This window comes from Cnephaeus nilssonii (assembly GCF_951640355.1).
Source record: "Cnephaeus nilssonii genome assembly, chromosome: 4".
Lineage (NCBI taxonomy): Eukaryota > Metazoa > Chordata > Mammalia > Chiroptera > Vespertilionidae > Cnephaeus > Cnephaeus nilssonii.
Window position 1 is genome coordinate 17137731 of NC_137075.1, and position 27445 is coordinate 17165175.

Consider the following 27445-nt stretch of genomic DNA (forward strand, 5'->3'; position numbering starts at 1 on the left):
AAAACATGGGTGTGTTTGTTTTGTTTCTCAAATTCAGCTCCTAATGAATTAATACATCTAACTGGGCAGACATAAAGCTGCCCCGTGGAGAATAAAAGGCCAGAATCATAGAACCATAAAATGCTACAACCGTCAAGGACCTGAGAGACTTCAGTTCAACCTGCTTATTTTACAGGCGGACAATTATAGCTGATGGAGATCAGTGACTGGCCCAAAGCCCCAGACTTGGCAGTGGATGCATCAGCCATACACCTTACTAATACTCTGGTTAGCCACATACAAATGGAAATTTCTGACAATTTTTTATCTACCTATATAGTATATTTAGATTTCATCCATCTTTATGCCCCTAACGTTCCTTGGGAAGGATATTTATAATTGAATTATAATGTTATCACCTCTGACTTTAGGCCTAATTGATTGCTTGGTTTTCTGTACTTTCTAAAATTTCTTCATGCCACTGTCATGGAAACTGACCTCAACAGCCTGTCTGTTCTCCCTCGTTGACACAGAATGGTGGTGGGTGGATAGGAGGCTGATTCTACGGGTGGAGAGTGGCCTGACTGTATATCACACTAGAACTCTGATCCCTAATTTCAGCAGCCAGTTCAGGGAGCCAAACAGTAACTCCTGCAGCAGTTGGCCCTAAATGACCAAGACTTGATCAGTTATGACACTTTGCTAATTTCTGTCTTTGTTTCTAACTTAGGGGCAGCCTGATAAAGCCCAATATGCTCCCCAACAGAGGATGCTCGCTTCTAGTAAGCCTACCTATAGCTTTCCCTGTGCCAGCGGCCTCCGGTCAGACCATCCCTAAGGCCCTCTCCTTTTTTACTACAAAGCTTTCCCACCCCTCTGCCCATCTTTGAGTCTCTGCCAAATGCAAGTGGTGGTGGCTGACTCCCTTGCTCTAGACAGCTCTGTGTAAAAAGCCTTGGCTTGTTCTCATGGGGGCGGGGGCCGGGGGAGGGCTTCACTCCCAAGGAGGAAGAGCCACAGAGACCAACCCTGATGACTTCAATATTCTCTCTGGTTATGGCTGTGCAGGCAGCTATACACCTGCATTATGGCATATTTATTTATTTATTTTGTTAATCCTCACCCAAAGGTACTTTTTCCATTGCTTTTTTTTTTTTTTTTTTTTTTTTTTTTTTTTTTTTTTTTTTTTAGAGAGAGAATAGAAGGAAAGGGAAGAGACACAGAGAGAGAAACATCTATGTGAGAGAGAGACATTGATGGGTTGCCTCCCGCAGGCACCCCGACCCAGGTATGTGCCCTTGACCGGAATCGAACCTGCAACCCTTCAGTCCAAGGGCTGATGCTCTACCCACTGAGCCAAACTGACTAGGGCTGCATTGTGGCAGTTTTAAATGCCCCTTTGTCTCTCCATTTCCAAAAGAATATATGAAAAAGTCTTGGCTGAAATTAACATACACTCTGTTGGTGCATTCTTCTAACCTGTCCCCCAGTAACCCTGCCAAGGAGGTTGGCGTGGCTTAGCCATCACTTTGATGCTCATAAAACTTCCATTTAACAATCTCTCTGGAATTTGGCAAGGAAGATAATGTCAGGCATCATCTATTCTTTTCTTTTCTGGAATATCATTCTTTGCTCTTATTTTGAAAATCAGGATTTTCTTATTCTGCAGTATTTTCTCAGTATAGATTTAAGGTCTGAAATCACAAATATGGTTCATAATTTACCAGCCAAGGTGTACTTTCTTTTGAATGTCAATATGTAATTAACCTAAGGGGATGAAATTCTCTTGTTTTAGGGACCATCGTGTATGTCAGTTCCTCTGCACAGTGACATTGCAAAAGTGGTGCCTTGATGGGGTGAGGGACTAGGTCCTCCCAAGTGTCTGTATCAGCCCGGCCCCTGCCCCGAATTTTTTGATGTGACCAGTTGACATTTCCTCAACATTAAGTGAAGTGTTATGCAAATATAGTTGTAAGTCCCTCATTTCTAAGCATATTGAACTCATAAAGCCCTTTAAGGAATAAAGTGTTACTGTATGTAAGGTACGTAGAACACAGCCTCGCCCTAGTGGTCACTCAGTGTCTGCTGCTGTTGCTCCCGCGGCTCTGCTGCTGTCATGGATGGAAATCCTGGAGTGGCACTGCCTCCCCATCATGTTTGCTTCACCCTCACAGACCTTGAACACACCAAGCTCTTTTCCATCTCTGGTGTTCACCCGCACAGTTCCCTCTGCTTGAAACGCCCCTCTCTCTCTGCCTGGCTCATTTCTCCTCATCTTTCAGTTGCCTGTTAAACATCACTTCCTCCAGGAAACCTTCTAAAACACCAGTCTAAATTAGGGCCCCCGTTTTATTATCTTAGACCAGAGGTCAATAAACATTTTCTGTTAAGTGCCCATTAGTAAATGTTTCAGACTCTGCAGGCCACACAGGTGACTACTTAAGTCTGCTGTTGTAATGCAAGGGCAGCCATAGACGATATGTAAATGAGTGGGTGGGCTATGTTCCAATAAAACTTTATTTGCAAAAATAAGTGATGGGCCTCTGGCTGCAGTTTACCAACCCATTTTATTTTATTTTTAAATATGTTTTATTGATTTTTTTTTTTTTTTAGAGAGAGAGGAAGGGAGAGGAATAGAGAGACAGAAACATTGATGAGAGAGAAACATCATTAATTGGCTGCCTCCTGCATGTCCCCTACTGGGCATGTGCCCTGACCAGGAATCGAACCTCGGACCTCTTGGTTCATGGATTGATGCTCAGTCACTGAACCACACCAGCTGGGCACCAACCCATTTTAAATATTTTTAGAAATATGTTTTTATGGATTTCAGAGAGAGGAAGGGAGAGGAAGAGTTATAAACATCAATGATGAAAGAGAATCATCGATTGGCTGCCTCCTACATGCTGCCTACTGGGGATCAAGCCTGCAGCCTGGGCATGTGCCCTGACTGGGAATTGAACTGTGACCTCCTTGTTCATGGGTTGACACTCAACCACTGAGCCATACTAGGTGGGCACCGACCCATTTTAGATTACTGTGTAGTTTTTCTACACAATATGATTATGTGATTATTTGTTTATCATCTCTCTTCCTTTTGATTGAAGTTTGTTAAATAAAAGGCCTGACTGGTGTCCATTTCTGCATCTACAGGACAAGCATAGTACTGTCACTGAGCAGGCACTTACTAAATATCCTAATATATAAAAAGACAGGGGCTATCATGACCTAAACGACCAGACGGATGACCGAACAGCAGGCTGTATGGGGCAACCAGGCTGGCAGGGGGGTTAGTGAGGGGTGACCGAATGACTGAACAGCAGGCTGCATGGGGTGACCAGGCCAGCAGGGTTGGCAGTTGGGGGCCACCAGCTGGCAGGGGGGTCAGTTGGGGGCAATCAGGCCAGCAGGCAGAGGTGGTTAGGGGTGATCAGGCTGGCAGGGGGTCAGTTAGGGGCTATCAGGCAGGCAGGTGAGCAGTTAGGAGCCAGTGGTCCTGGATTGTGAGAGAGATGTCCGACTGGCAGTCGGACATCCCCCGAGGGGTTCCGGGTTGGAGAAGGTGCAGGCTGGGCTCAGGGGACCCCCCTCCCCATGTATGAATTTAATGCACTGGGCCTCGAGTCTATATATATAAAAGCCTAAGCTACTGAATGACCGAACGACTTGAATGACTGGTCTACCAGTTGCTATGACGTGCACTGACCACCAGGGAGCAGATGCTCAACTTAGGAGCTTCCCCCTGGTGGTCAGTGCACTCCCACAGCCAACCTCCCATGGCCCCTCCCCCTCGCCCACTGCCCTCCCTCCCCCCCCCCCCCCCCCCCCCCCGCCGCTCCCGATGGCCCCAATTTGGAGGCCAGCTGGCCAATCTCCCATGGCCCTGATGGGGACTGGGTGAGATGGCCGCAATTGGCCCTGATCACTGGCCAGGCTGAGGAACCCCACCTATGCACGAATTTGTGCACTTGGCCTCTAGTGTATTGAATAGATGAATGAATGAATAAAGTGGAAATGCAGTAGGCATTGAGGTCTGCCTTCTGCCTTCTACCACTGTCCTCAGTCTGTTTGCCAAAACTTTTCCTTAACTTCTAGTTCTGAATATTTCTTTAAAATAAAATCCTCAGGGGTATTTAGTCTTTACTCCCTTCTCCCCCAAAATCCAGATCCTCCAGGATTTATCTGTCTTCCCAAGCTTGGGCCACTCAACTGTTAATTACTTTGGTCAGATAGTTGTTGTGCCAGCTGGGAATTGGTGATCCCTTATTCTCTAATGAAAACATGGGAGTGGAGTTCTGTGTGTGCTATTAAGAGAGATGAACTCATGTTATGAGCCTGATGGCATTCATATTATAGGGAGGAACACTTGGCCATGTCAAATTGTCATTAATGTGATTTGGGGGAAGAAAAAAACCAAAAACAACAACAAAAAACACCAGCCACCACCTAGCAACTCTACCCCAAGTATTTCAAGATGTAATAATTCCTTTTATAACCAAGCAAGTTTGTTTTACTCAACCATGCTTAAGTCCGTAGGTGTGATCCTTATTTTTATAGGCAACTAATTTCTGAGTGACACTTTGGGACATGCTCATCCACTTGTATTTTTCCTGCCTTATGACTGCCCTGCAGTTGAGCTGCCAGCGCTCCTCAGGGTGCACAGAGGCAGGAGCTGGAGGGGATGTGAGCCACCCCAGCCGAGTCAGGGATGGTGGTGGCTACACTCTGTGTTCCTCTCATTTTCAGGGAGTCGGTGGACTCAGGCATTTCCCGCAGTTTCAGAGGTAGAAATGTTTCCCAGGACCAGGAAGTTAAAGGCTAGTTTAGGACATAAGTAGTTTGTCCACTTACTTTCCTGGGAAAACTTTCATTTTCAGGAGGTTGAAGCTGTGGCTCTTGTCTGCTCCAGCCAGCTGGTGTTCCAGGGTCTCAGGACCTGCACTTAGCGCAGCCGCATGGCAGCAAGGCCCAGGGGCCCAGGGACAAGGGCAGTGGGAGGAGACTAGAGTGCAGTAGGCCCTGGAATAATGGTGTTTTGCTCAATGTTGTTTCGTTATAATGTGGATGAGAAAAGGGAAAGCTGATTTCTGACCAGGACCACCTTCTGTGTGGAGTGGGCACATTCTCCTCATGTCTGCATGGGTTTTCTCTGGGGACTCCAGCTTCCTCCCACATCCCAGAGATGTGCACCTGAGGTGAATCAGCAAGTCTTCGGTGTCGCTGTGTGAGTGAGTGTGGGGTGTGTGAGTGGTCCTGTGATGGAAGGAGTGCCACCTGCTCTCTGAGCTGCCAGGATGGTATAGGCTCTGACTACCTGCAACTCTGAACTGGAAACAGCAGTTTGGAAAATCATTATCTTACTTGTTTTTGTTCATCTCTCTTAAATATATGTATAGCTCAGTCTTATTTCAATGTTTAATATTAGAAGTGTTTTAGGTCTTTATTTAGAAATTAGGTGATGTTTTGTAACCAGAAATACATCGTAGGAACTTAACTCTTGTTTATATCACCCTATGAGTTAACAATTCATAGGCTTTATTTTGCTTAAAGTTGCAGTTTCCAAGAACCTACTAAGTTAAGTGAGAACTTACTGCATACTGGTCAGGATTCTGTTGCAGAAAGCAGAGACTGCTATTTAAGCAGCAGTGAGCAATACTGGTGCCTTCATCAGCTGGGGCTGCTGTGGTAAGTACCACAGACATTTACTTCTCCCGCTTCTGGAAGCTGGGAAGTCCAAGATCAAGGTGCCAACAGGTTCAGTGTCTGGAGTCTCACTTTTCTTGGCTTGCAGATAGCAGCCTTTTCATTGTGTCTTCAACTGGTGGAGAGAGCTCTTGTTGCTTCCTCTTCCTATGAAGGCACTAATCTCATCACAGGGCCCCACCCTCATTACCTTACCTAAACCTGTTTACTGCTCCATCCCCCCCAATGGCCCCACCTCCAAATCTCCCTGCTTTTTGAACAAGGGCATTTTTATTTCGCACTGGACTCTGCAAATTATGTAGCTAGCCCTGGATAAATCTAACACCCTGGGTGGGGCGCAGTCTGCCTTCTGCCTTCCCCATTCTCCCAAGGCTCAGCACCTCCTGAGGAGAATCAGGGAGAGTCTGGGAATGTAGTCTGTACAGGGCTCCCTCTTTACACATGGCCGTAAGACAGACCCCTGTGAAGGGCCGAGCTGAGGAGCCAGCAGTCCTAAAAAGGGAGATGACCTGGTAAGACCAAGGAAAAGGGACAGGGAGTGAGAAGAGTGTGGGGAAATTTGGGGGAAGGGTTGACTTTATCCCCAGAGCTGATGGTTTGAGCTGCTCCGAGGTATAGCTTCCCTCTGTAGCCTGGAGATGAGTGTTGTAAACTTAGGAAGCAAGAGGGGAATGTGTTTAAAAATGAAGGTGTATGGATCCTCAAAGATTCTGATGCTGAAATCTGTGGTGTCCAGAAATGAAATCAGGGGCCCTCTGCAGGCTCTAAGGCACGGCTCAGATGGGTCCTTCCTCCATGCCCTCCAGGCCATCTGTCCCACCACATTTTTTAGACCTGGCATTTTTGTTTTCCTTTTTGCATTTTCCTTGTGGCTTTTTTTACCTGTATTAACTTCCTCATTGTGGAGGAAAGCAGAGTATTTTCTTTCCCTTGAGTACTCTAGTAAACCTAGGATGTTGAAGATAAATGCTTAGATGAGGCTATAACGTTATTTGTGGAGTTGGGGTTGAATTTTTTCAGCATTCGTTAGGCTCCTACAATGTCACTATTGGTGGGGATATTGAATTACAAATGCACAGCTTCTGCCCTGCAGAAACTCAGTCTCACAGGGAAGCTTAGTACTCGCCCCTTTGCTAGGTTCAAGCAGTGGGGAGAATGGTGTCTATTCAGAAAAGAAAAGAAAAAAAAAAAGAACAAGAGAAAAAAACACACATTTGCAGATCACACATGGGTTCTGTGGCCACTGGGTTTCCTGAACGCAGGGGGTGGAGCTGAGTCTGTAGTGCCCTTCATGGTTGGCGGAACATCTGTCATCCCCGTGAGAACTGAACTCAGCTGCGGGCGCTCCAGCGCAGAAAACCTCACTTTGAACTTCCAGGAATGGAGGCTGGGCATTCTCTAGTTAGCAGCTCACAGCTCTCTAACTCATGGTCGTTGGCCTTCTGGGTTAAAAGTCTCCTCCCACAGATGCATTTCCCATCTGGAGGGGACAGGATTTCCCTTTCTGGGAGGCACTTCAGTAAATGAGGGGGTGGTTCTGAAACTGCCACAGAAGGGGGACATTTATGTCCTAAACACCAAGCAGAGACAGGTGCCTTTCTTCTGACACTTCTGTGACCCAGGTGTTCGCTAATTGATGGTGTGTGGAGAGAGCCAGCTTCTTCCTGTAAACTGTAGCCATTTCAACCTTAGGATCTGGCCTCATTCATATCCTTGGTGAGTTCTCCTGTACCACCTTGCTAGTTCTCCTGGGCTACCCATAGGACTGTGCTCACCATCTGCCATCAGTTGTTCACTCTCTACCCAAAGGAGGAAGTTCCTTATTTGCTGCTGCAAGCTGGGTAGCTTTATCAGTGCTCTAGCCAGATCTCTGGGAGGTGTATTCTACCATCAGCACACCTGGGACAGTTACCTGGACATGATGTCGGTGTTGGCATCATTATCAAACAACAGCACCAAAATTTGCTCTCACCAAGTGCATATGTTACTGAGCTAGGTACTGTAGAGGAGAAACCGCACTCACAGCCAGTCATTGAAGAGTTGATGTTAAGATAGACAATGCTACAAAAAAACATGAACTTTTCAGTGACAGAACATCTTTATGCAAGTACCCTAGTCACATTTCTTTGGTGAAGGATTATCACTGATTAGCTTCAGAAAGACCTCGCTCATGCCTTGATTTTCAGTGTTGCCACATGAAAGCAGTGGCTGAACCCCAGTCCCTGCTGTGAAAATGAAAATACTTAAGGATATTCGATTGCTTTTTCATCATTCATGTGCGTCAGTGGCAGACCTCATGGTAGAGCATCTGCTCCAAGCATGTGATTATGAGTGGGCCCCTACTTCAGCCTGAGATAGTTTCCTTTCCTACAGCTGTTCTCCAGTGTGGTAAAACAGGAATGATGCAGATATTTTGCCCATAAAGAGCCCCCAAGATGCTGGTGTTTGTGCTTTGTCCAAACAGAGGACAAAAGAGAACAAAAGACCAAGAGATGCAGAGTAGTTTTAATCAATATTTACTTAGTACCTACTCTAGGCCAGGAGGCCCTTTACATATCTCAGGAAGCAAACATGTTTTCAAAAGAAACGGAATATGTTTTAGGCTAGTCTACTTCTTGCAGAGTTAGGACACCCCTCTGAGGAATTAAATCTCTGGTGCTCTTTTTGAATATGCCATACATGCTGTTACATGCTTATTGTCACAGCACAACCCCCAAGGAACATGCTCTATCTAATACCTCCTGGGCTGGAGGGATGAAGGCAAGATGGGAGGTCTGAAGGAGAGGGAGGGCTCTGTACTGATGAGCTCCTAAAACTGTCCTTGCTGCAGGTTGTCTATTGAACCTCTGCAGCCCGGAGGCTGCCCCAGTCAGGTGGGAAGCAGAAATAAACCAAGGCAGATTAATCATTTAATGAGTAAATAAACTGACACGCTATCTGCTATATATGTGATACCTGGATATAGCAAATCTATTTTTATTATGTCTACTAGTACAAAGACCAAAATATCACAATATGTGTGGTGTGATGTAATCTATTTGGGGTGGGAGTTGAGTAAGGAGAGGGCAGAGAGGACAACTACATTGGAATCAGCAAAAATGTATACAATTACTATTTAGTAATGCAAAAGAATGCACCGATATTCACAGAATTGCGAGTAATTGCAATCTACCCATTAATTAGGGAAGGTAACAGGTGTGTCTGGGGGTTGTCTGGGTTCACATGGTCCTATGGCTGATAATAAGTGTTTATCATCATTATTTATTGAACAGTAATGGTGACAGTATCATTTTTGGGTTACTTGCACCAGCCATTCTGTTTGTTTGAATTGTAAAATTATGGGTCAGGTTTTGGGTTAGAGTATTGTAAACAGCAGGGCCTCCCACCCCTGCCCTATTTTGAGACTTGATGGGGGAGATTCAGTCAACTCAGGTAAGGTGCTGCTACCTCTAGGTTCTTGTGTAATAATTGTGATCTCCTGCAGCCTGCAGGGGGTGGTGTGGTGATGTGGAGAAGACATAAGCACTTGGCTCACTGAATCCTGGGAGATTTCATGACTTCATTATACCTAAATGGCACCATGGGAGTAGGTTATATACTGCCTCAAAGGTGAGCTCATCCTGACCCAAACATCCTATATAATAAAAGCCTAATAAGCAAATTGTCTCCTGGACCTGGAGTTTGATTGGGAGTTCAACCAGGGGGTGGGGCCAGACAACCGCCCATGGCCCCTCCCCCCGGCTGGCCCTGGCCAGTGGCTGGGGGAAGGGAGGCCCTGGCTGGCAGCTGGCAGCCACTAGGGACCCTATCCATGCACGAATTTTGTGCACTGGGCCTCTAGTATGCAGGATAATAAAAGACCCAGTCTTTTTGCTCTGCAACACTCCATTGTTCCCTTCCTACTGTGTCCCTTTCCTGATAAGGGGACACAATGCATTGTAAATGCCCATCGCATTGTAAAGTCAGGAACAGGATCAGAAGAGGTGGGGAGCAAGCCTGCCCCTTTGGCTTTGTCACCAATTAAGAGATGCTAGTGTTTTTATGAGCACATATGAGCTCTTGGTATTTGAGATATAGTGCCCCTGCCCATAAGTATTAATATAGTTTCTATGTGGGTTTTGGGGAAGGACTTAGGCCTTCCCCAAAGTCAGCATCTAGAGATGAGACCAGTGCCAACATTGTATCAATCCCTTATTATCAGCTAGAGCAGGCGTCCTCAAACTACGGCCCGCGGGCCACATGCGGGTGTTTTTGCCGTTTTGTTTTTTTACTTCAAAATAAGATATGTGCAGTGTGCATAGGAATTTGTTCATAGTTTTTTTTTAACTATAGTCCGGCCCTCCAACGGTCTGAGGGACAGTGAACTGGCCCCCTGTTTAAAAAGTTTGAGGACCCCTGAACTAGAGGATGTGTGAACACACACATTGAGTAAAAAAAAAAAAAAAAAAAAATACTGTAAAAATACTCAATCTAGAAAAAAAGGGAGGAGAAATACTTACTACAGTAGATTTGGCTCCAGTTTCCTGCTGTTTAAGTGGGAAGCTGAGTAGGTGCCTTTGGTTCTGATTAAATATGCCTTTGAGACCTCAGCTCAAGGGGAATTCAGAAATGATGGACACTACATTTTAACTCAGATGCTTTATGTAACTCAAGGCAAAACTTAGAAAGAGTCCCCAGTCTGCAATCCACTCACATTTTTAAAATAAACAAACTATAGCGGGGTCAGGGAACTATGTTTTGATTCTAAGGAAATTCCAAGCTCCTTTGTTTAGCAAACATTGATCTGGTGAAGTATGGTCGTCTCTCCCTTTCAGCAACCACAATGCCCGATAAAGTAATTTTCCTTCTAATTTACTGAACCATACGAGCTGTTTGCTTGGAGATCTTTTAAATCCTTTAATCAGTCTCTTGTGGCATGAACTTCTAACCACAAACGTATGATGTCCTGTAAATAGTGTGATCAAGTTTTTTTTGTTATGACAGATTTTATTCCCTCCAGGTATGACCACTTCTTATATGAATGGACATGGGAGTGACACATGCTCTAAGCCTCATGTGGGTCCTGACCTGGCAGGTGTATGGAGTAACATGGCTTCTTACCTGGGTGTCTCAATCCGGTCCATAAAGATGCAGGCTGTACATACAACTTTAAGACATTGGAAGGGTTTTCTCTGACCCACAGAATCACCTTGACCTCGTTAACTCTTCCACTCACCTGCTGTGCATCAGGTGCCTGTGGACTGGGAGCTCTGCTCTTGGGGGAGAACAGGAGGAAGCCCCCGACCCCAAGGAGTGGGTCCTGTGGCAAGGGCCTCATTCTGAGACCATGCATAGGAGGTAGGACTTCAGAGTCTTCCAGAACGAGGGGAATGCCCATCTCATGATTGGCAGAACTTCTCCTGATGTTTCTGTCTGCCTTCCCATACTCCCTCGCAGCAGCTGTTGTTGTTTTATATATGATCAGTTTTTTATCCAAAGCAAAGTGATCACAGTGAGATAACTGATGGGAAATCACTATGCGGCCATTTGTCATATTCATCCACGATCTCTGTGTGCTTCACTCTACTGGCCGTTCATCGATGATGGGAATCTCTGAACCCAGTGACTTTTCCGACTCAGAAAAGGCGCGAAAACCATGAAAAGAAGGATTCCTGGTGGCAGAAACCCTTTATTTTATGCAGGAGAGGATGCACTTTCGAACAGCTCGCAGGGCCCTGAAAGCTCTGAGTTAGGAGATGAGAGTGGCAGCTCCCCCTTCCTGGTCAGTAAGTCCATTTTATGCTGCAAGGTCCTGGGACACCAGAACACCTCTCTTCATTGCATATTTTGAAAATGCTTGGTAAATATTTACTTGTGGAGCACCTGCACCGCCTGTCTCAGGCTCTGTGGGCACTGGGCCTGCAGGCACCTGGGGAGACAGAACCTGCACACTGTTTGGCTATGAGCAAACTTGGGAGTCAAGGGCATCGGCGACAGACCTGCACTGTCGCTCCAGCCCGATCGCTCCTGGAAAATAAACACATTCATTTCCAACTGTTTGATATTTCCCCCAAATTTCCTTCAGTTACCTGAAGCTCAGCCTGTTCATATTCCTTCTCCCCCACCCATATGGGCTTTTCCTGCCTTGAGCTCATCTCACTTTAGTGGGGACACCAGATGTGCAGCTGTTGAAGCCAGAAACCTAGGGATTTCATTTGACACTTTCAAAGAAAAAAGTCATTCCTCTGCCTCCCATCCCACCAATGAGCGCCTTTACTTGAGCATTAGAGCATCTTGCTTCTGAAATGTGTCTTAAGTCTATCATCTAGCTCTCCACCATCATCTCTGACTAGATTGATTGAAATGGCTCCCCTAACTGGCCTTCTTGCCTTCCCTCCTCCAATTTGCCCTTTACATTTTTACCCCTGTGGAACTTTCTCCAAGAGCACAGCTGATGGATGGGTTAGCACCTATCTGAGCTCATTCTCATGTCTTCATGCGATTCTTTCCTCAAACACAGACCTGATCACAGCACTGCTCTTCACGAGTCTCTGCTCACTCTTCCTCTGTGTCCAGGATAAAGACCAAACTCCTTAACTTCACACACCAAGCTAGTAAGAATGTGGCCAAAACTATCTTTCCGGTCTCATCTTTCAGCCCCTCCAGCCCTTGAACACACATTCTCACTGTGACTTACTCCCACTTACCTTTCCTGGAAGCGTGAGGCACGTGGAGGTCTCCAGGACTTTGCCTGGAATGCTCTCACCCCCTGAAACATTCATTCCTGCTTCACAAACAGCCACACATGGCCATTTGGTACAGCTGGCCCCAAGGCTACTAGCCCCAGGCCTGCAGGCACAGCCAGCTGTCCTGCCTGGGACTCCCCCTAGCATTTGTAAGTGCCTTTATCATGGCGGTGCTGATTCCTTTCCATCATAAATACCTTTTTACCTGTCTTCCTTCTCTGGTGGAAGGTTCACCTCCTAAGGCCTGGAATGACTTCTCATGTATCTTTGAATTCTTAGCACCTAACCAAGCCAGGTGTCTATGCAGAATCTTTGCTCAGGTTGAACAAATGGAGCAACACAGGCAGTGTGTGAGACAGGTGTTGTGCAAGCCATTCAGGGAAACATCCTGAGGTTGGTGGAAATTGGTTACAGGAGGTAGTACAAGTGCAGGCATCTTTGAAGATGGTAGGCATTGAAAGGGAATCACGTGAAATGTATAACATAGTAAAGCTTTGGCTTGTGAGCAGTGTCAGCACACGGGAAAGTGAATTTCTGCCTCGCCCGAGACGTAATCAGTGTGCTTAGCTTGCCCGGGAAACTGTCCAGAAGCGCTTATTTGATGCTAGTCAAAGAGTCGGGAATTTGAGGGTCAGGCTCACTCTCTCCAGTTGGCTCATTCCTGAGAATAATGATTTATCACCTCGAACTTGCAAGTGATACCCTGAGCATTTCTAGGGATTGCTTTACATGTTTCAGGTTCCAATGAACTGTCGGAATGTGCATGGTTCATCTATGATGTGTCTAGGGGTACAGAAAAAGTGAAGGGTGTGATTCCAAGTTGAAACATGGATCTCCAAGAATGGGGAGGGGTGTGCCTGTGCTGGCAGTGCCAGCCATCCTCACACTTCGTTGATCACGGAATCTTTTTTCCTGGACACTAGGGTACCATGGAACCACACTTTGAGAAATACTGCTCCAGTGCAATGTTTTTCTTTTATAGAGTAAGAAACTGAGGACTGGACATATGAAGGATATGAGAGTAGGAGGTGATAGAACTAGAAGCCAGGTCTCCCAACTCCTAGGTCAGGGTTCCTTCCTGTGAGCACATGGCTTCTAATGCAGGGCAAGAGGGGGGCAAGAAGCTGGGTGTGTGTGTGTATGTGTATGTGTGTATGTACGTGTGTTTGTGTGAGAGGCAGACATACACACACACACACCTTGGCCAGAATGGGCCCAGGGCAGTAGGCAGTGTTTGCATTGGTGTCTGCTCACCTTGTCCACTGATCAGTAGAGTTCTGCTCCCAGCTGCCCTCCCCTTCCTAGCACCTGGTAATTTCAGGCCACTCAGGCTCTTCTCCATCCCCTCTTCTGTATTCCAGGCAGAACTGTTACACTATAATTCTGCTCACTGCCTTCGGCGGGCCTATTCAAAAGAGGGGCATTCTCAGGAGGGTGCTGGTGACAGTGGGGCACGAGGGAGGGGATGGCAGATGTGGCATGGCCAGCGCTCAGGGCCCAGAGCCTGTGTGGCCCAAAGTTCTTTATCCCCCCTGGGCTTCCCTGGATGTGGCCATGCGTGGCTGCCCCCCTCCTTCTCCCTCTGGCAGGGAGCTCTTGGAAACAGGAGTTATGGGGAAACCAAAAGTAAACAGCCCAGCCTCTCCCCAGGGACCAGACCTAGGGGGCTGGTGCCAGCAGCTGTGCTCAGACAGTCTGTGGGGCTCTGGGTAGGTGCAGGGAGCCGGGGCCACAGGGCAGAACTGGGCGTTACACGTGTCACTGGTGTCCTGATTGCTGGGGGCAGACCGAGGTCAGAGAAAAGAGCAAAGGGAAATGTTCTCCCTGTTTGTGTCTCAGCCACCCAACTCGGAGTGGAAAGCAACCAGAATAGCTCTTTCCTTTGAGCCAAAACAAGTGCTTTCTCCTCATTCCACAGCTGAGCAGGGAGGTGGTGACTGACCAGGGTCCTGCAGGGGAGGGGCCACCAGATCTCAGACCCAGGTCCTCTGCCCCATGCACTGCTTTCTCTCTACTCCATGGCCCCTCACAGAACCACAGCCAGAGGCAGAAAACCAAGGTCCCAGAGAGACCAGGGTGCTGGATAATTCATGAAGGCAGGCCCAGCTCTTCTCCATACTCTCCTCCCCTGCCCAGACCCCCAGCATGCTTGGCTGAGCTAGCACTGGGGTTCCTAAGACAGAAAACTCAGTAGATAAGGCCTTTGGCTCCCAGATCTGCTGGGCAGTTGTGGGAATCATGGGCTGTACTCATGGGGCAAGGCTCCAAATGGAAGGCAGGGACTTTAGCTGGTAGCATCCTGATGATTTTTCCCAACTTTATTGAGATAGTAATTGACATATAACGTTTGAGTTGAAAGTGTACATTGTAATGGCTTGATACATGTATGTATTGCAAAATGATTACAATAATAAGGTTAGTTCATACATACTTTGCCTCACATAGTTTAGTTTGTTGTTGTGGTGGTCAGAACATTAATGATCTACACTTAGCAACTTTCAACTATTAACTATAGTCACCCTGCTATACATTAGTTAAAATTTCATCTTATAAGTGGAATTTTGTATCCTTTGACCAACATCTTCCCTAGTCTCTGTTTCTATGAGTTCAGCTCTTTTAGATTCCATATATGTGAATCCACACAATATTTCTCTTTCTCTGACTAATTTCACAGGTGGGAGGTGCTATCTCATTGTGGTTTTAATCTGCATTTCTCTGTGATTTTGAGCACCTTCTCATGTACCTGCCGGCCGGGTCAGTTCTTGATTTTCCAGCTGACCCCTGACGAAGGGGAGAAGAAATATCTGGAACTCAGCAATAACGTAGAACCTTGCTATTCACTTCTGACTAGAGAAAATGAATTTACATCTCACCTCTTCTCCTTTCTTGGGAGAAGAATGGGAGGAAGCGTTAAAGAGAGAGGTTGTCTTCCTCTTTGGAAGGCAGGTGGTGCCCATACGGAGTGGCTGTGCGATGGAGCGTGGCGGTGAGGGGTGAGTCTGAGGCCCACTGGGTGCACATTCAAGTTTCAAGTACTCACAAACTGAGTGATAAAATCAGTTCACATCTCTGTGCCTCTATCATCCAAGGAGGAAAAGGTAAGCACTGGTAAAGAGGCGAATACTAGTGCTTATCTTGAAGGTTAATGTGAGAATAAATGAATTAACACCCATAAAACACCAGCAACAGTGCTTGACTTATGGTATGTGCTCGGGAAATGTTACCTGTTGGTATTACTTGGTGTTTTCTGTGCATTTTTGTTTGTTTCCTCCTTCCATGTTTCCACCGTCAAAATTTTCTCCAAATAGAAAATCACCTGCTCTTTGCTAACATCATATACCTACGTGGCCAGCCATGTGAAATCTTGTGAACTGATGATCGTAGAGGAGGCAAGGGGAGTTTAAAATGAGGAATTTGAAGGCTCTGTAATGTGGTTAGACCTCTTCCACTATTTGCGGCCCAAACTCTGACCTCTGTGATATAGCTTATACATAGAATGGTTTCTAATGTCAGCAGAACCATTTTACAAATGAAATCTTTTTTTTATCCTCATATGAGGATATTTTTTTTATTGATTTTTAGACAGAATGGGAGGGAGGAGTGGGGGAGAGAAACATCAATGTGAGAGAAACACATGGACTGGTTGCCTCTCGCACATACCCCAACTGGAGCCCTGGGGATCGAACCAGCAACCCAGGTATGTGCCCTTGACCAAGAATCAAACCCAGGACCCTTTGGCCCACAGGTTGATGCTCTAAACCAGTGGTTCTCAACCTTTCTAATGCCGCAACCCTTTAATACAGTTCCTCATGTTGTGGTGACCCCTCTACAGCAGTGGTTCTCAACCGCTATCAGGGTCACCTAAGACCGCTATCAGGGTCACCTAAGACCATCGGAAAACACAGATATTTACATTATGATTCATAACAGTAGCAAAATTACAGTTATGAAGTAGCAACAAAAATAATTTTATGGTTGGGGGTCACCACAACATGAGGAACTGTATTAAAGGGTCGCGGTATTAGAAAGGTTGAGAACCACTGCTCTAAACACTGAGATAAACCAGCCAGGGCACAAATGAAATCTTTCACAGTTAAGATTTCTTTTCCTCCTTGGATGATAAAGGGGTAGAGAAATGATGCTAATTACTCTAAGGAAAAGAGCCATGTGATTGATCAGAAAATACCATATTTAGTCTTTTCCTCCTACTACAGATGTGTTTGGCCAGATCATTTCCTTGCTGGGGCCCCATTTTGCGGCTGGGGCAGTGCTGGAAGCACAGACGTGGATGCCTGGCAGGGATAGTGCTAATCCCACTCCTGTTCTTGCCTGGGTGACCTTGGACCTGGTCCCCAGCCCTCTAAACCTCACTTCCCTGTCACTAGTAAAATGGGGATTTGAAAGTCCTACCTCATAGTCTGTGAAGAGGACATGAGAAAATGTATTTGAAATGGAACCACAACCCTTCCCCTAGTGAGGAGTAGCTGCTCCTGGATGGCATGCTCCTCCTCTCCCCTCCCCCCTCCCCCCCTTCTGTCAAGTGCACATTTCTGCCTGCATATCTTATTCCCTCACTGGTGAGGGTAATCCAGGGCTGACTGTACAAGAATCTTCTAATGCACTATCCCACAGCCTCACCGTAAAGGGTAAATTACTCGTGAGAGTGCTGTGGGTTTTGTAGTGAGAGTAATTTAGGAAACCTCCTAGGCCATTTTTGGTGACGTGTTAATTTCCCAGGAATATCTCCCCTGCACTGTTCACATTCTCTCAACATCCCTGAACACGCGCAGCCTCTGCTGCAGACCCAGAGCATAAACCTTCAAGCAAATGCCTGACCCCTTAATCACCCCGAGGATCCAAAGCAAACAACTATGCAGATTGCTCCAATGGATCATGTCCCCTTCCTATCCAAACACAAGATGCTTGGCTTTTAAAACTAACAGGATCCCAAACCCAGAGGGCACTCATTTTATAGTTTAGGAATGTGAGATTCAATAACAAAACAGAACTGATCCCCTAGAGAAAATATATAGAGACCAATGGAACTAATAACAGATTTCCATGGTTTAAGGGTTTTGCTGTTTATGTGGGGAGTTTTTCTCCCATGCTGCATTAATACTTTCACTTAGGCAGTGACAGCAGGGAGCCACAGCACGTGTTTTATAACAAAGTCCAGCCCTGTAGGCCTGCACAATGGCATTGTGAAGAACCACCTCTATGAATCAGAGAGATTTTAAGAGTCAGTTAGAGGGTCCGGGCGAGGCCGCGGGCCCCTGGATCCGGGTGAGCCTGGGCCCCGGGTCCGGGCGAGGCCGCGGGCCCCTGGATCCGGGTGAGCCTGGGCCCCGGGTCCGGGAGAGGCCGTGGGCCCCGGGTCTGGGTGAGGCCACGGGCCCCTGGATCCGGGTGAGCCTGGGCCCCGGGTCCGGGTGAGGCCGCGGGCCCCTGGATCCGGGTGAGCCTGGGCCCCGGGTCCGGGTGAGGCCGCGGGCCCCTGGATCCGGGTGAGCCTGGCCCCGGGTCCGGGTGAGGCCGCGGGCCCCTGGATCCGGGTGAGCCTGGGTCCCGGGTCCGGGTGAGGCCGCGGGCCCCTGGATCCGGGTGAGCCTGGGTCCCGGGTCCGGGTGAGGCCGCGGGCCCCTGGATCCGGGTGAGCCTGGGCCCCGGGTCCGGGTGAGGCCGCGGGCCCCTGGATCCGGGTGAGCCTGGGTCCCGGGTCCGGGTGAGGCCGCGGGCCCCTGGATCCGGGTGAGCCTGGGTCCCGGGTCCGGGTGAGCCTGGGTCCCGGGTCCGGGTGAGGCCGCGGGCCCCTGGATCCGGGTGAGCCTGGGTCCCGGGTCCGGGTGAGGCCGCGGGCCCCTGGATCCGGGTGAGCCTGGGTCCCGGGTCCGGGTGAAGCCGTGCCCCCCCTGGGTCCGGCCGAGACCAAACCAGAGGGAGTCGGACCTGCATTATCACCATTTGTCCACCATCCAGAGCTGAGGGGTCAGTGCCGACATGTACTCATAAGGAACTGGTGGACATTGATATTGGGTCTCAAAAGAACTGTTGGTCCAGAAAGAAACTCACTACAGACTGATTTTTTGCCTGTCAGCATAACTATTATTGCCCGTCGCACATCCAATTCTTATAAGTACATCTCTAGTGACACATGATTTCGCTCATCTAGGGGAAATGATGAACAACATGGACTGATGAACAAGAACAGAACCAGAAACAAGGAGGCACCGATCGGACTATCGGGCCTCAGAGGGAGGATAGGGGAGGGTGGGGGGAGAAGGGAGAGATCAACCAAAGGTCTTGTGTGCATGCATAAGAGCCTAACCAATGGTTAAGTTCAACAGGGGGTTGGGGCATCCATGGGGAGGGGTGTGGGATGGGAATGGGGGGATGAGGACAAATATGTGACACCTTAATCAATAAATAAATTTAAAAAAAAAAAAAAGAGTCAGTTAGAGCTGAGAGCTAGTTCATTTATTCAACCAATATAATAAACAAGAACGTATATTGAGATTGAACAACATCTACTTTTACAAGATCCCCCTGGCTTTCCTCACCTGTGGTTTTGCCTCAAACATATGTTGCATCTCATTCTTGGGGTACACCGACTAGAAAAAGGTCGTGGAGCCATGATTAAGTACATTGGCGTCACCACTTGCCCTTCGGGGTTCTTAATGGACTGTGTCTTCTTGGGCGAGTTATTTCAACTCTGCAAGTAACGAGTGTTTCATGGGAGAAGGCATAGGGTTGGTGTAAAGCGTAAATGGAATAAACTATGCAAAGCACTTGGGACAGTGGCTGGTAGAGCAAGTGCTAGTAACAGCTGTTTGTCATTGTTTTTATTGTTGTTGCTATAACTTCAAGTCCTTGTCTTCTGGTCCTTGGCCTCTAGCAAAGGGTCACATATGTAAATAGACATTCATCTGTGATGGAGAGAAGGACAGGAGTGTTCTTGAAATCAGCATAATCCAGACCAGGTGGGCGAGGGATGTCTTCCAGGAGGAAGCAGCGACCCAGCTGTGTCGTAAAGAACATGGTGCAATGACCTGGGAGAGAGCCATGGAGAACACCAATGTTTCAGGGCCTGGTCAGGGATGGGAAGCTTTAGAGGCTGAGGAAATGTGCTGGAAACAGAAGAGTCAGCAGGGAGGCCTAGAAGCTAGGGTGAGAAGGAGGCTCATTGGAGAAGAAACAACCAAGTGTCAGCACTCTAGGGAGGTGAAGAAAAATAAAGTCCAGATAGTATCCATTGGATTTAGCAAGAGTGGAGCCATTTGTGCTTCCAAAAGAGCCATTGCGGTTAGGTGATGGGGAAGCAGCTCCGTGGTGTGCTGGTAAATATTTAACAACTGACTCTCTTGTGGCATTTACCCATTTCCATGGTGTAAATACACTACTACCAATATAGCTGATTTAAAGTCACCAACTTACGGTCACTGAATTCATATCGGGAAGAGATGCCTACAAGTCTGCCCTCAGTAATCATGGCAGAGTGGCCAGGTGACCAAACAGAGATGGGCAGATGGCTTCACGTTTCACGTTCATAAACTTTCTATAGCATTGATAGAAACAATGTGGTAACATGATGCTGTCCTCAGTGCACGGCCCTCAGCAAATCTTGAAGCTGACATTTGGTCCTGACCTCTTCTCTCTGGCCATACCCCTGATTCTAGAAGCTTTCTGCTCCCCATTTTTAGCAGACTTCTCTTATCATCTGTTTCTTAAAAGCCTGCTATTTTATTGTGAATAAACTGAAGCCAGCCTTTCCTAATACTAAATATGATAATGGCATATCAAAAAGGGAAAAATTTGGGCATAAAGAATTTAATCTATCTCTAACACATTTCAAAGTAGGACATGTCCTGACCATCCTACACACATATTCAGGCCCACTGGGCAGGATAATTCTGGGAGTGGAACAGTGTCTCAGTCTTTCTTTGCTTGACCACCCAGATGGATGATCTGACTTTGGGCTCAAAGAATCTTTTTATCTAAATCTGGTTTCTCAAGACGACTTCTCTTACTTGAATGAACATATGCTATTCAGCAGACCTGACTTTTCCCATCTACTTGCTGGTTATAAGTCTCTATTCAAAATTATGCATTGACTTTATGGCTAGTACCTCAGTTTCCTATGAGTTTGATTAACAGGAATCAAGACTTGAAAACCCCTAAGGCAAATGATAATAACAGTAAATGCTTATATAGCGCTTAATATATGGAAGGCACTCTTATAAGTTCTTTATGTGTTAATCCAAATGACAACCCTATGAGGTCTCCATTTTACTGATGGGGAAACTGAGGCACAGAGATATTTAGTAATTTGTCCAGTGTCACAAAAAGCGAGTATCAGAACCAGGAGTTGAATATAGGCCTTTGGTTCTCAGTGTCCTAACCACTACCATACGCTGGTTCCTTGCTAGTCAATTTTAGATCTGAGAATGAGACCCTAGACCCTTGAACCCAAGTAAATACAGAGAGCCTGGAAGATTCCATCTAAACTAACCACAGGCTTTCTGCCCATCCATGGAAGGGATGTAACAGAGGCTAGCCTTTAAGAGCCTCCTTCCAACTTGGAGGTCCTGCTATTCCTGCTCCTGTAGCTCCTCTGCCCTCACCTGGTTTTGCTGGTTTCTGGAGGCTAACGGTGATTATTCTGACCCCAGACATCTGCATCCAGGTAAGAGGCTCAGCCTAGGCCCTACGAACACATGCCCAGCTACCTGCCCACCTATTGGACCCTTCATGGATACTTCAGGAGAACGTTATTTGAGTTTCTTTTTGCCCCAGGTTAACATGAAAATGCTTCATTGCTCCATTTCACTAGATACTTCTTATCTGAGGCAAGACCATTAAACGGCTAATAGAAAAGGGAACTTGTTAGAGGCAGCAGCCAACATAAAAGTGATTCCTCTTGATGAGCAGACGACAGGCTTCTCCCTGGCCCTCAAAGGGACGGCCCTGTGATCTGCTCTCAGGGAGCTTCTACTGCAAAACTCCGAGCTGGAAAACAGATGGCCAGGCACCTTCAAGGGTTACCGAGAAGCATCATCGAAAAACAAAAATAGGTTCCAAGGCGGAGTGAAGGTTTGATGTCCCCTGGCATTTTCCTGTTAGTTGTCTCAGGGTGAGTTTTAACTCTCTGGGTTTAATAGTGCCCTGGTTGTGTCGGGAAGTTCGCTGGGTCAGGAGCAAGAGACAGCTGGCTTTCCCCTAGTCGTTCTTGTGAGGAGAAGGTACTTGAAGACGGAACAGCGGTTCTGCTAAGGGCATGAACGCAGCACATGCCTGTCCTGGCACAGCTCAGCCTCGCTCTGAACAATAGTGTCCTCACTTCTGCTGTGAAAGGCTGTGCTGTGTATGATTTCCAGAACACCTAGAATGCCCATGACTTCACTGACAGCAGAAAATGATTATAGAGGTTTTCTTGTTGTTAGTATTGCTTGAGGTTAAAACCCCCTCAAATTATGTAGTTTAGTCTTGGCACAGGAGTCCTCTACGAATACATGACAGCAATTTATTTTTGGAGATGGTGTCTTTAGAGGACATGATTACTAAATAGAATGAGTGCCCCCATTTCTGTCTTAGGACCCAGCCAGATAGTGTGAGGCATGGCTACCTCTGTCCTGGATGGCTGGCAGGAATAAAGGTAGGTAACGCCAACAGCTGAACTTCCACTTTTCCCACAGTTTATGGATAAGGAACCCCAGCCTTCTCTAAGGACTCAGTGTACAGCTTCCTTAAGCCATTCTTCTAACAATCTTAAGACTTTAGGAAACTTAAAGAAGCTCTTTCCACCAACAAGAATTTGGGAATTGCTTCTAACATCCCACTTGGTATGAGGTACAACCATCGATCGCCATGATGCAAAGACTGTGCAAAGCTAAAATGGAAACAAGGCGGTGCAGTGCGAATGCTGTTTGCATTTTCATCATCTAAAATGTGTGAAGTGGCAACCATTTTCTATTTTGAAACTTTGGAATCTATTTTAGCACTTTTGACCCTATGGCTGTTGAGGGTCAGAGGGAATTTTTTCTTGTCAATATTGACCACTTAGCTTTGTTAACTCTTATTCTTTTAAATTAACTGGCTATGTCTTGATTTTTTAAAAAAGAATAAAATTAAATAAAGTGAAAAGACATTCAAGGGATGGTAAGATTTAAGGGCATCTTACTTGAACTAAACTGAAGCAGAAGGCATACATTTTATTTATTTTATTCCCTTGTTATTTTTATTTTTAGTTTGAATATGTGCCCCTACTTGCAATGCCATGAAATCATTGGTTCAGAGAAACATCAGATGAAAGGGTCCTAGACCATCAACTGGGCCACACCCTCCAAAGGAGGAATATTACCTGTTGAATCATGATATTACCAGGTCGCTCACTGCCTTACATGGCAGCACCCTCTATTTTGGAACATTTTAACTGCAGGTTTACCTCATTTTATTGCACTTTGTTTTGTTGTGCTTCATGTATATATTTTTTAATAAAGTGAAGGCAAGACTCTCCACCAGAAAAAAGATAACAACATGCCTTATTGTGATGCTCGCTTTATTGAGGTGGTCTGGAGCCAAACCTGCTTTTCCAAGGTGTGCCTGTGTTAGGAAATTCTTTCTTAGGTCTGAATCTCTTGCTTTGTAAACTTCTCCCATCTGATCGTGATAGATAATTTTACTGAGTCATTCTTATGAGTCAAGCACTATGCTTAGGACTTACTGTATCACCTCTTTTAATCTTTGCAAAAAATTTTCAAGGTCAGCAATAGCATTACTCCTTTACAGAGAAGAAAACCGAGAGGTGAAAAGGAGAATGTAACTTACCCAGTAAGTGTGGGAGCCTGATTTCAGAATCTGCTAGCATGCTGGACTTCTGGTTTCTCCTGCTCCCCCTTTCATACCCACTCCCTTTGCACCCCCTCCCCCAACATATACCTTCTCCTGAATACAAGGCCCACAGGCTATTCCTCCTACGTCCATGCAGGGGGTTTGTACAAGGGTGTTCATTACTCTATGAAGGCAGGGTAGTAGGCTGGGCCCCTAGACATCCATCACTAGGGAGATGGGGAGTAAAATGGGGATGTGGAAGCAATGAAAACAATGAACTAGAATAAAACATAGTAGCATGGCCAGATGTTAGAAACACTTTCAGTGTGAACTGAAAATGGCAAGAAACTGAATGAATCTATTGAAGAATACCTGTCCATAGTGTGTTGTTGAAATGGAGCACAAAATAGTGTTTTTCAAACCATTAATTCTGTTGCATAGCATCAGTAATTGGATTAGAGCAGTTTATATTTATGTTGAATGACAATTCAAACTTTTCTCTTTAGCACCTACCTTTCCAACATGGTCTGGAGTGGAATTCCTGACCCTAATGCATTTTATGCTTCTCTTTGAATAATGGGGCATCCGCCTAAAATTTGTCAGTGTGTGTGTGTGTGTGTGTGTGTGTGTGTGTGTGTGTGTGTGTGTAAAATTTATGTGAATGGCATGCCTATACTTAATCTCATTAAGTACTGTCAGGTTATTTTATTTTTTAGTAAGAATTTATTGAGTGCTTTCTATGTACATTACATTCTGCTTGGTGTTGAGACGGATTCTTGAAGAAAAAGAAAAACACAGGACTCTTCTCAAGAAGTGTATAGTTCAAGAAAGTAGTAATAAAGCAGATGCATGAGTAGTAATAAGAATAGTTACCATTTATTGATTATTGGCTCTGTGCCAGGCACTGACAGGCATCATAATCCCATGAGAGGGTATTATTCACTCTATTGTTCTGTTTGAAAAAAAAAAGCACTGCTGAGTGGTTAAGTACATTGCCCAAGGATGCACACCCAGGGTGATGGTCATGCTGGGGTTTAAATACGCGTCTCTCTCTTAATGCTGTCTGTGCTCTCATTCCTGTGGAGTACTACCTCCCAAGATGAGATTTTTATTTTTAAAGATGCCATTTAGTCTTGGCACATAGCAGGTACTCAATAAATACTTTTGAGTTATTGATTGAAATAATGATGGCTAATATTTTTGAGTAATATCCACTAAGCTCTTAAAAATTATGCATTTAAAAAAATTAAGCACTGCACTTGAGATGATTCTATATTCATATGCAATTGTAAGAAATAACCCAGAACGATCCAGTGAACCCCTCACCCAGTTTTCCCCAATGGTAACATCTTGCAAAGCTGCAGTACAATCCCACAGCCAGGATACTGACATTGACAGTCAAGGCACAGAAGGCTTCGGTTGCCCTTTGGTAGCACATCCGCTTCTCTCTGCTGCCATGCCTGCCCTGATCCCTGGCAACATGTAATCTGTTCTCCATTTTTATAGTTTTATCATGTCAAGAATGTTACATAAATTACACATGTAATTGACTCATATCCATACATATAAATTAACATTATGATGGTATATACATATGTAACCTTTGGGGACTTGAATCATGGACAGAACTACCATGCTGCTCACTGCCTTACATGGCAGCACCCTCTATTTTAGGACGTTTTAACTACAGGCATACCTCATTTTCTTTGTCTCTCAACATTCTCTCTGGGTTCTTCCAGGTTGTCACATGTATCAATAATTCAGCTATTTTATTCTACGGTATGAGTGTACCACAGTTTAACCATTCACCAGTTGAAGGGACATCTGGGTCCTTTCCAATTTTAATGGTTAAAAATAAGCTGCTATAAACATCCGTGTACAGGTTTTTGAGTGAACATAAAATTTTATTTCTCTGGATAAATGCCCAGGAGTTCCATTGCTGGATTTTATGGTGGTTCCATGTTTAGTTTTTTAGTTTTTTTGTTTTTTTTAAGAAACTGCCAAACTGTTTCCCAGAGTAGCCGTACCATTTTATATTCCCACCAGCAATGTATGAGTGATCCAGTTTCTCTGCATCATTGTCAGCATTTGCTGTTGTCACTATTTTTTATGTTAGCCATTCGAATAGGAGTGTAGTAATAACTTATTATGGTTTTAATTTGCATTTCCCTAATGACCAAATGTTGACCACTTATTCATGTGCCTATTTGTCACCTGTTTATCTTCTTTGGTGAAATGTTTCTTCATGCCCATGTTCTATTTGGATTGGTTGCATGTTTTTTTGTTTGTTTGTTTTTTGTTTTATTTTCTGTTGAAAGTTCTTTATATAGTCCAAGTGTATAGTCTGACTATAGCAGTCCTTTGTTGGATATATGGTTTGCAAATATTTTCTCAAAACAAAAGTATTAAATTTTGATCAAGTCTAATGTATCTTATTCTTATTAATAGATCATGCTTTTGGTGTCAAGTCTAAGAACTCTTTGCTTAGCCTTAGATTCTGAAGATTTTCTCCTCCGCCCTTTAAAGTTTCATAATTTTAACTCCATGGTTCATTTTTGAGTTAATTTTTGTATAAGGTTGAGATTTATGGCAAGGTTTTTGTTGTTGTTATTGTTACCTATTGCTTCATTTTTTTTCCGCTCCAGTTGCTCTAGCACTGTGTTTAAAGTGCAACCTTTCCCCATTGAATTGCCTTTGCACCTTTGTTAGAAATAATTTGGGCATATATGTGTGGATTTACTTCTACATTCTCTTTTCTGTTCCATTGATATATGTGTCTATCAACCTGCCAGTACCTAGATACTGTTTTGATCACTATAATTAGGTGATGTTTTAAAATCAAGTAGTGTTATTTCTCCCAGTTTATTCTTCTTTTTCAAAATTATTTTAGCTAGATCCTAGTTCCTTTGCTACCTTACATATAAATTTTAGAATAATCTTGTTTGCTTCTATAAAAATAACTTGCTGTGATTTTGATAGGCCCTGTGTTAACTTGTATATCAATTTGGGGGGCAGGGAGTGACATCTTTACTATGTTGAGGTTGCCAATCCATGAACATGGTATGTCTCTCCATTCCTTTAATCAGAATTGTGTAGTTTTTATTATACAAATTCTGTACGCATTTTGTTAGAGTGATACCAAGTATTTCTATTTTTGAGGAATTTTAAATGATATTGTATTTTAAATATTGGTATCTATGAGTTCATCACTAGTATATAGAACTATAGTTGATATTTGCAAGCTTTTCTGATGTGCTGATCTCATTTATTAGTTCCAGAAGTTGTATGTGTGGTGTGTTTTTTACTGGAAATTTTTGTAATACCTTATGAGACTCTGGATCTCACTTAAATTTATTTTAGATGGGTTTGCTAGCACTGCTATTGCAGGAGAAGAGGGTGGGTGCTGCCCAATTACTGCCAGGTGGAGGTAAAAGTTCCCATTTCCCATGAGGCTTCCATTGTCACCTGGGGTGAACGCATTTACTGCCCAGTAGAAGGAGAAGTGTAGCCTCCCTGTGTGGTCTCCCCCAACATGGTAAGGAGTGTGTGTTTGCATGCCTGTGTGTGGAGCAGCCGGCCTTAATGCCTTAACACTAGCCAGTGAGGCAAAAATCTTAACTTTCAATGAGGCCTTTTTAAGTGCATGTATGTGATTGGTCAAATCATAGTAGAATCCATATATGTCTTCACTTGAGGTTTTAAAAGCTTTGCCAGGATGACACATGTGGGCATATCTGGGATAAATACCACATGGAAAACTGGACTTCTAATAGAGGTTAGGTAGGAGTCATGTATTCATACAGTAGTAGACCTGTAAAAACCAGTTTAATTCCCTGTTTGCTGTTGTGTTGATTTTTAATAGGAAAATTAATACACATTCATTATTTAACATGTCAAGTGACACAGAAATGCATATGGAAAAAGTTAATAATTTATTACACTACCACCTCTATAATCTTTAATTCCTTCCTCTGAGGTAGCTAATGTTAAAATTTTGTTGTTTATCATTCTTTACTTTTCTTTATACTCATAAATTCATACATATATGTGCTTAGTTTTCATTATTATTTTGTTTTGAATGAAAGCTATGTCATACTCATATTACACCAAAATTAGCTTTCTGCACTTAACAGTACAACATAAGCATATTTGTGGGTATTTACATGATTTTAAAATGTAATTTTAATTTTATCAAAGCGAGATATTTATACATA

The 27445-nt window shown here is 45.0% G+C and overlaps 1 protein-coding gene across 4 annotated transcripts in view; it reads left to right on the forward strand.

Moving 5' to 3' along the window:
* Nucleotides 1-27445, forward strand: part of CAMK1D (calcium/calmodulin dependent protein kinase ID) — a 383665-nt gene that overhangs the window by 185470 nt on the left and 170750 nt on the right. The window contains exon 1 of one of the 4 annotated variants that reach the window (XM_079769654.1): nucleotides 7263-7398. The exons of the other annotated variants lie outside the window; for them this stretch is intronic. Coding sequence (XP_079625780.1) covers nucleotides 7319-7398 — 80 coding nt within the window. The 5' untranslated portion in view covers nucleotides 7263-7318. Of the gene's footprint in view, nucleotides 1-7262; nucleotides 7399-27445 lie in introns of those variants that run through there. 4 annotated transcript variants of the gene reach the window in all.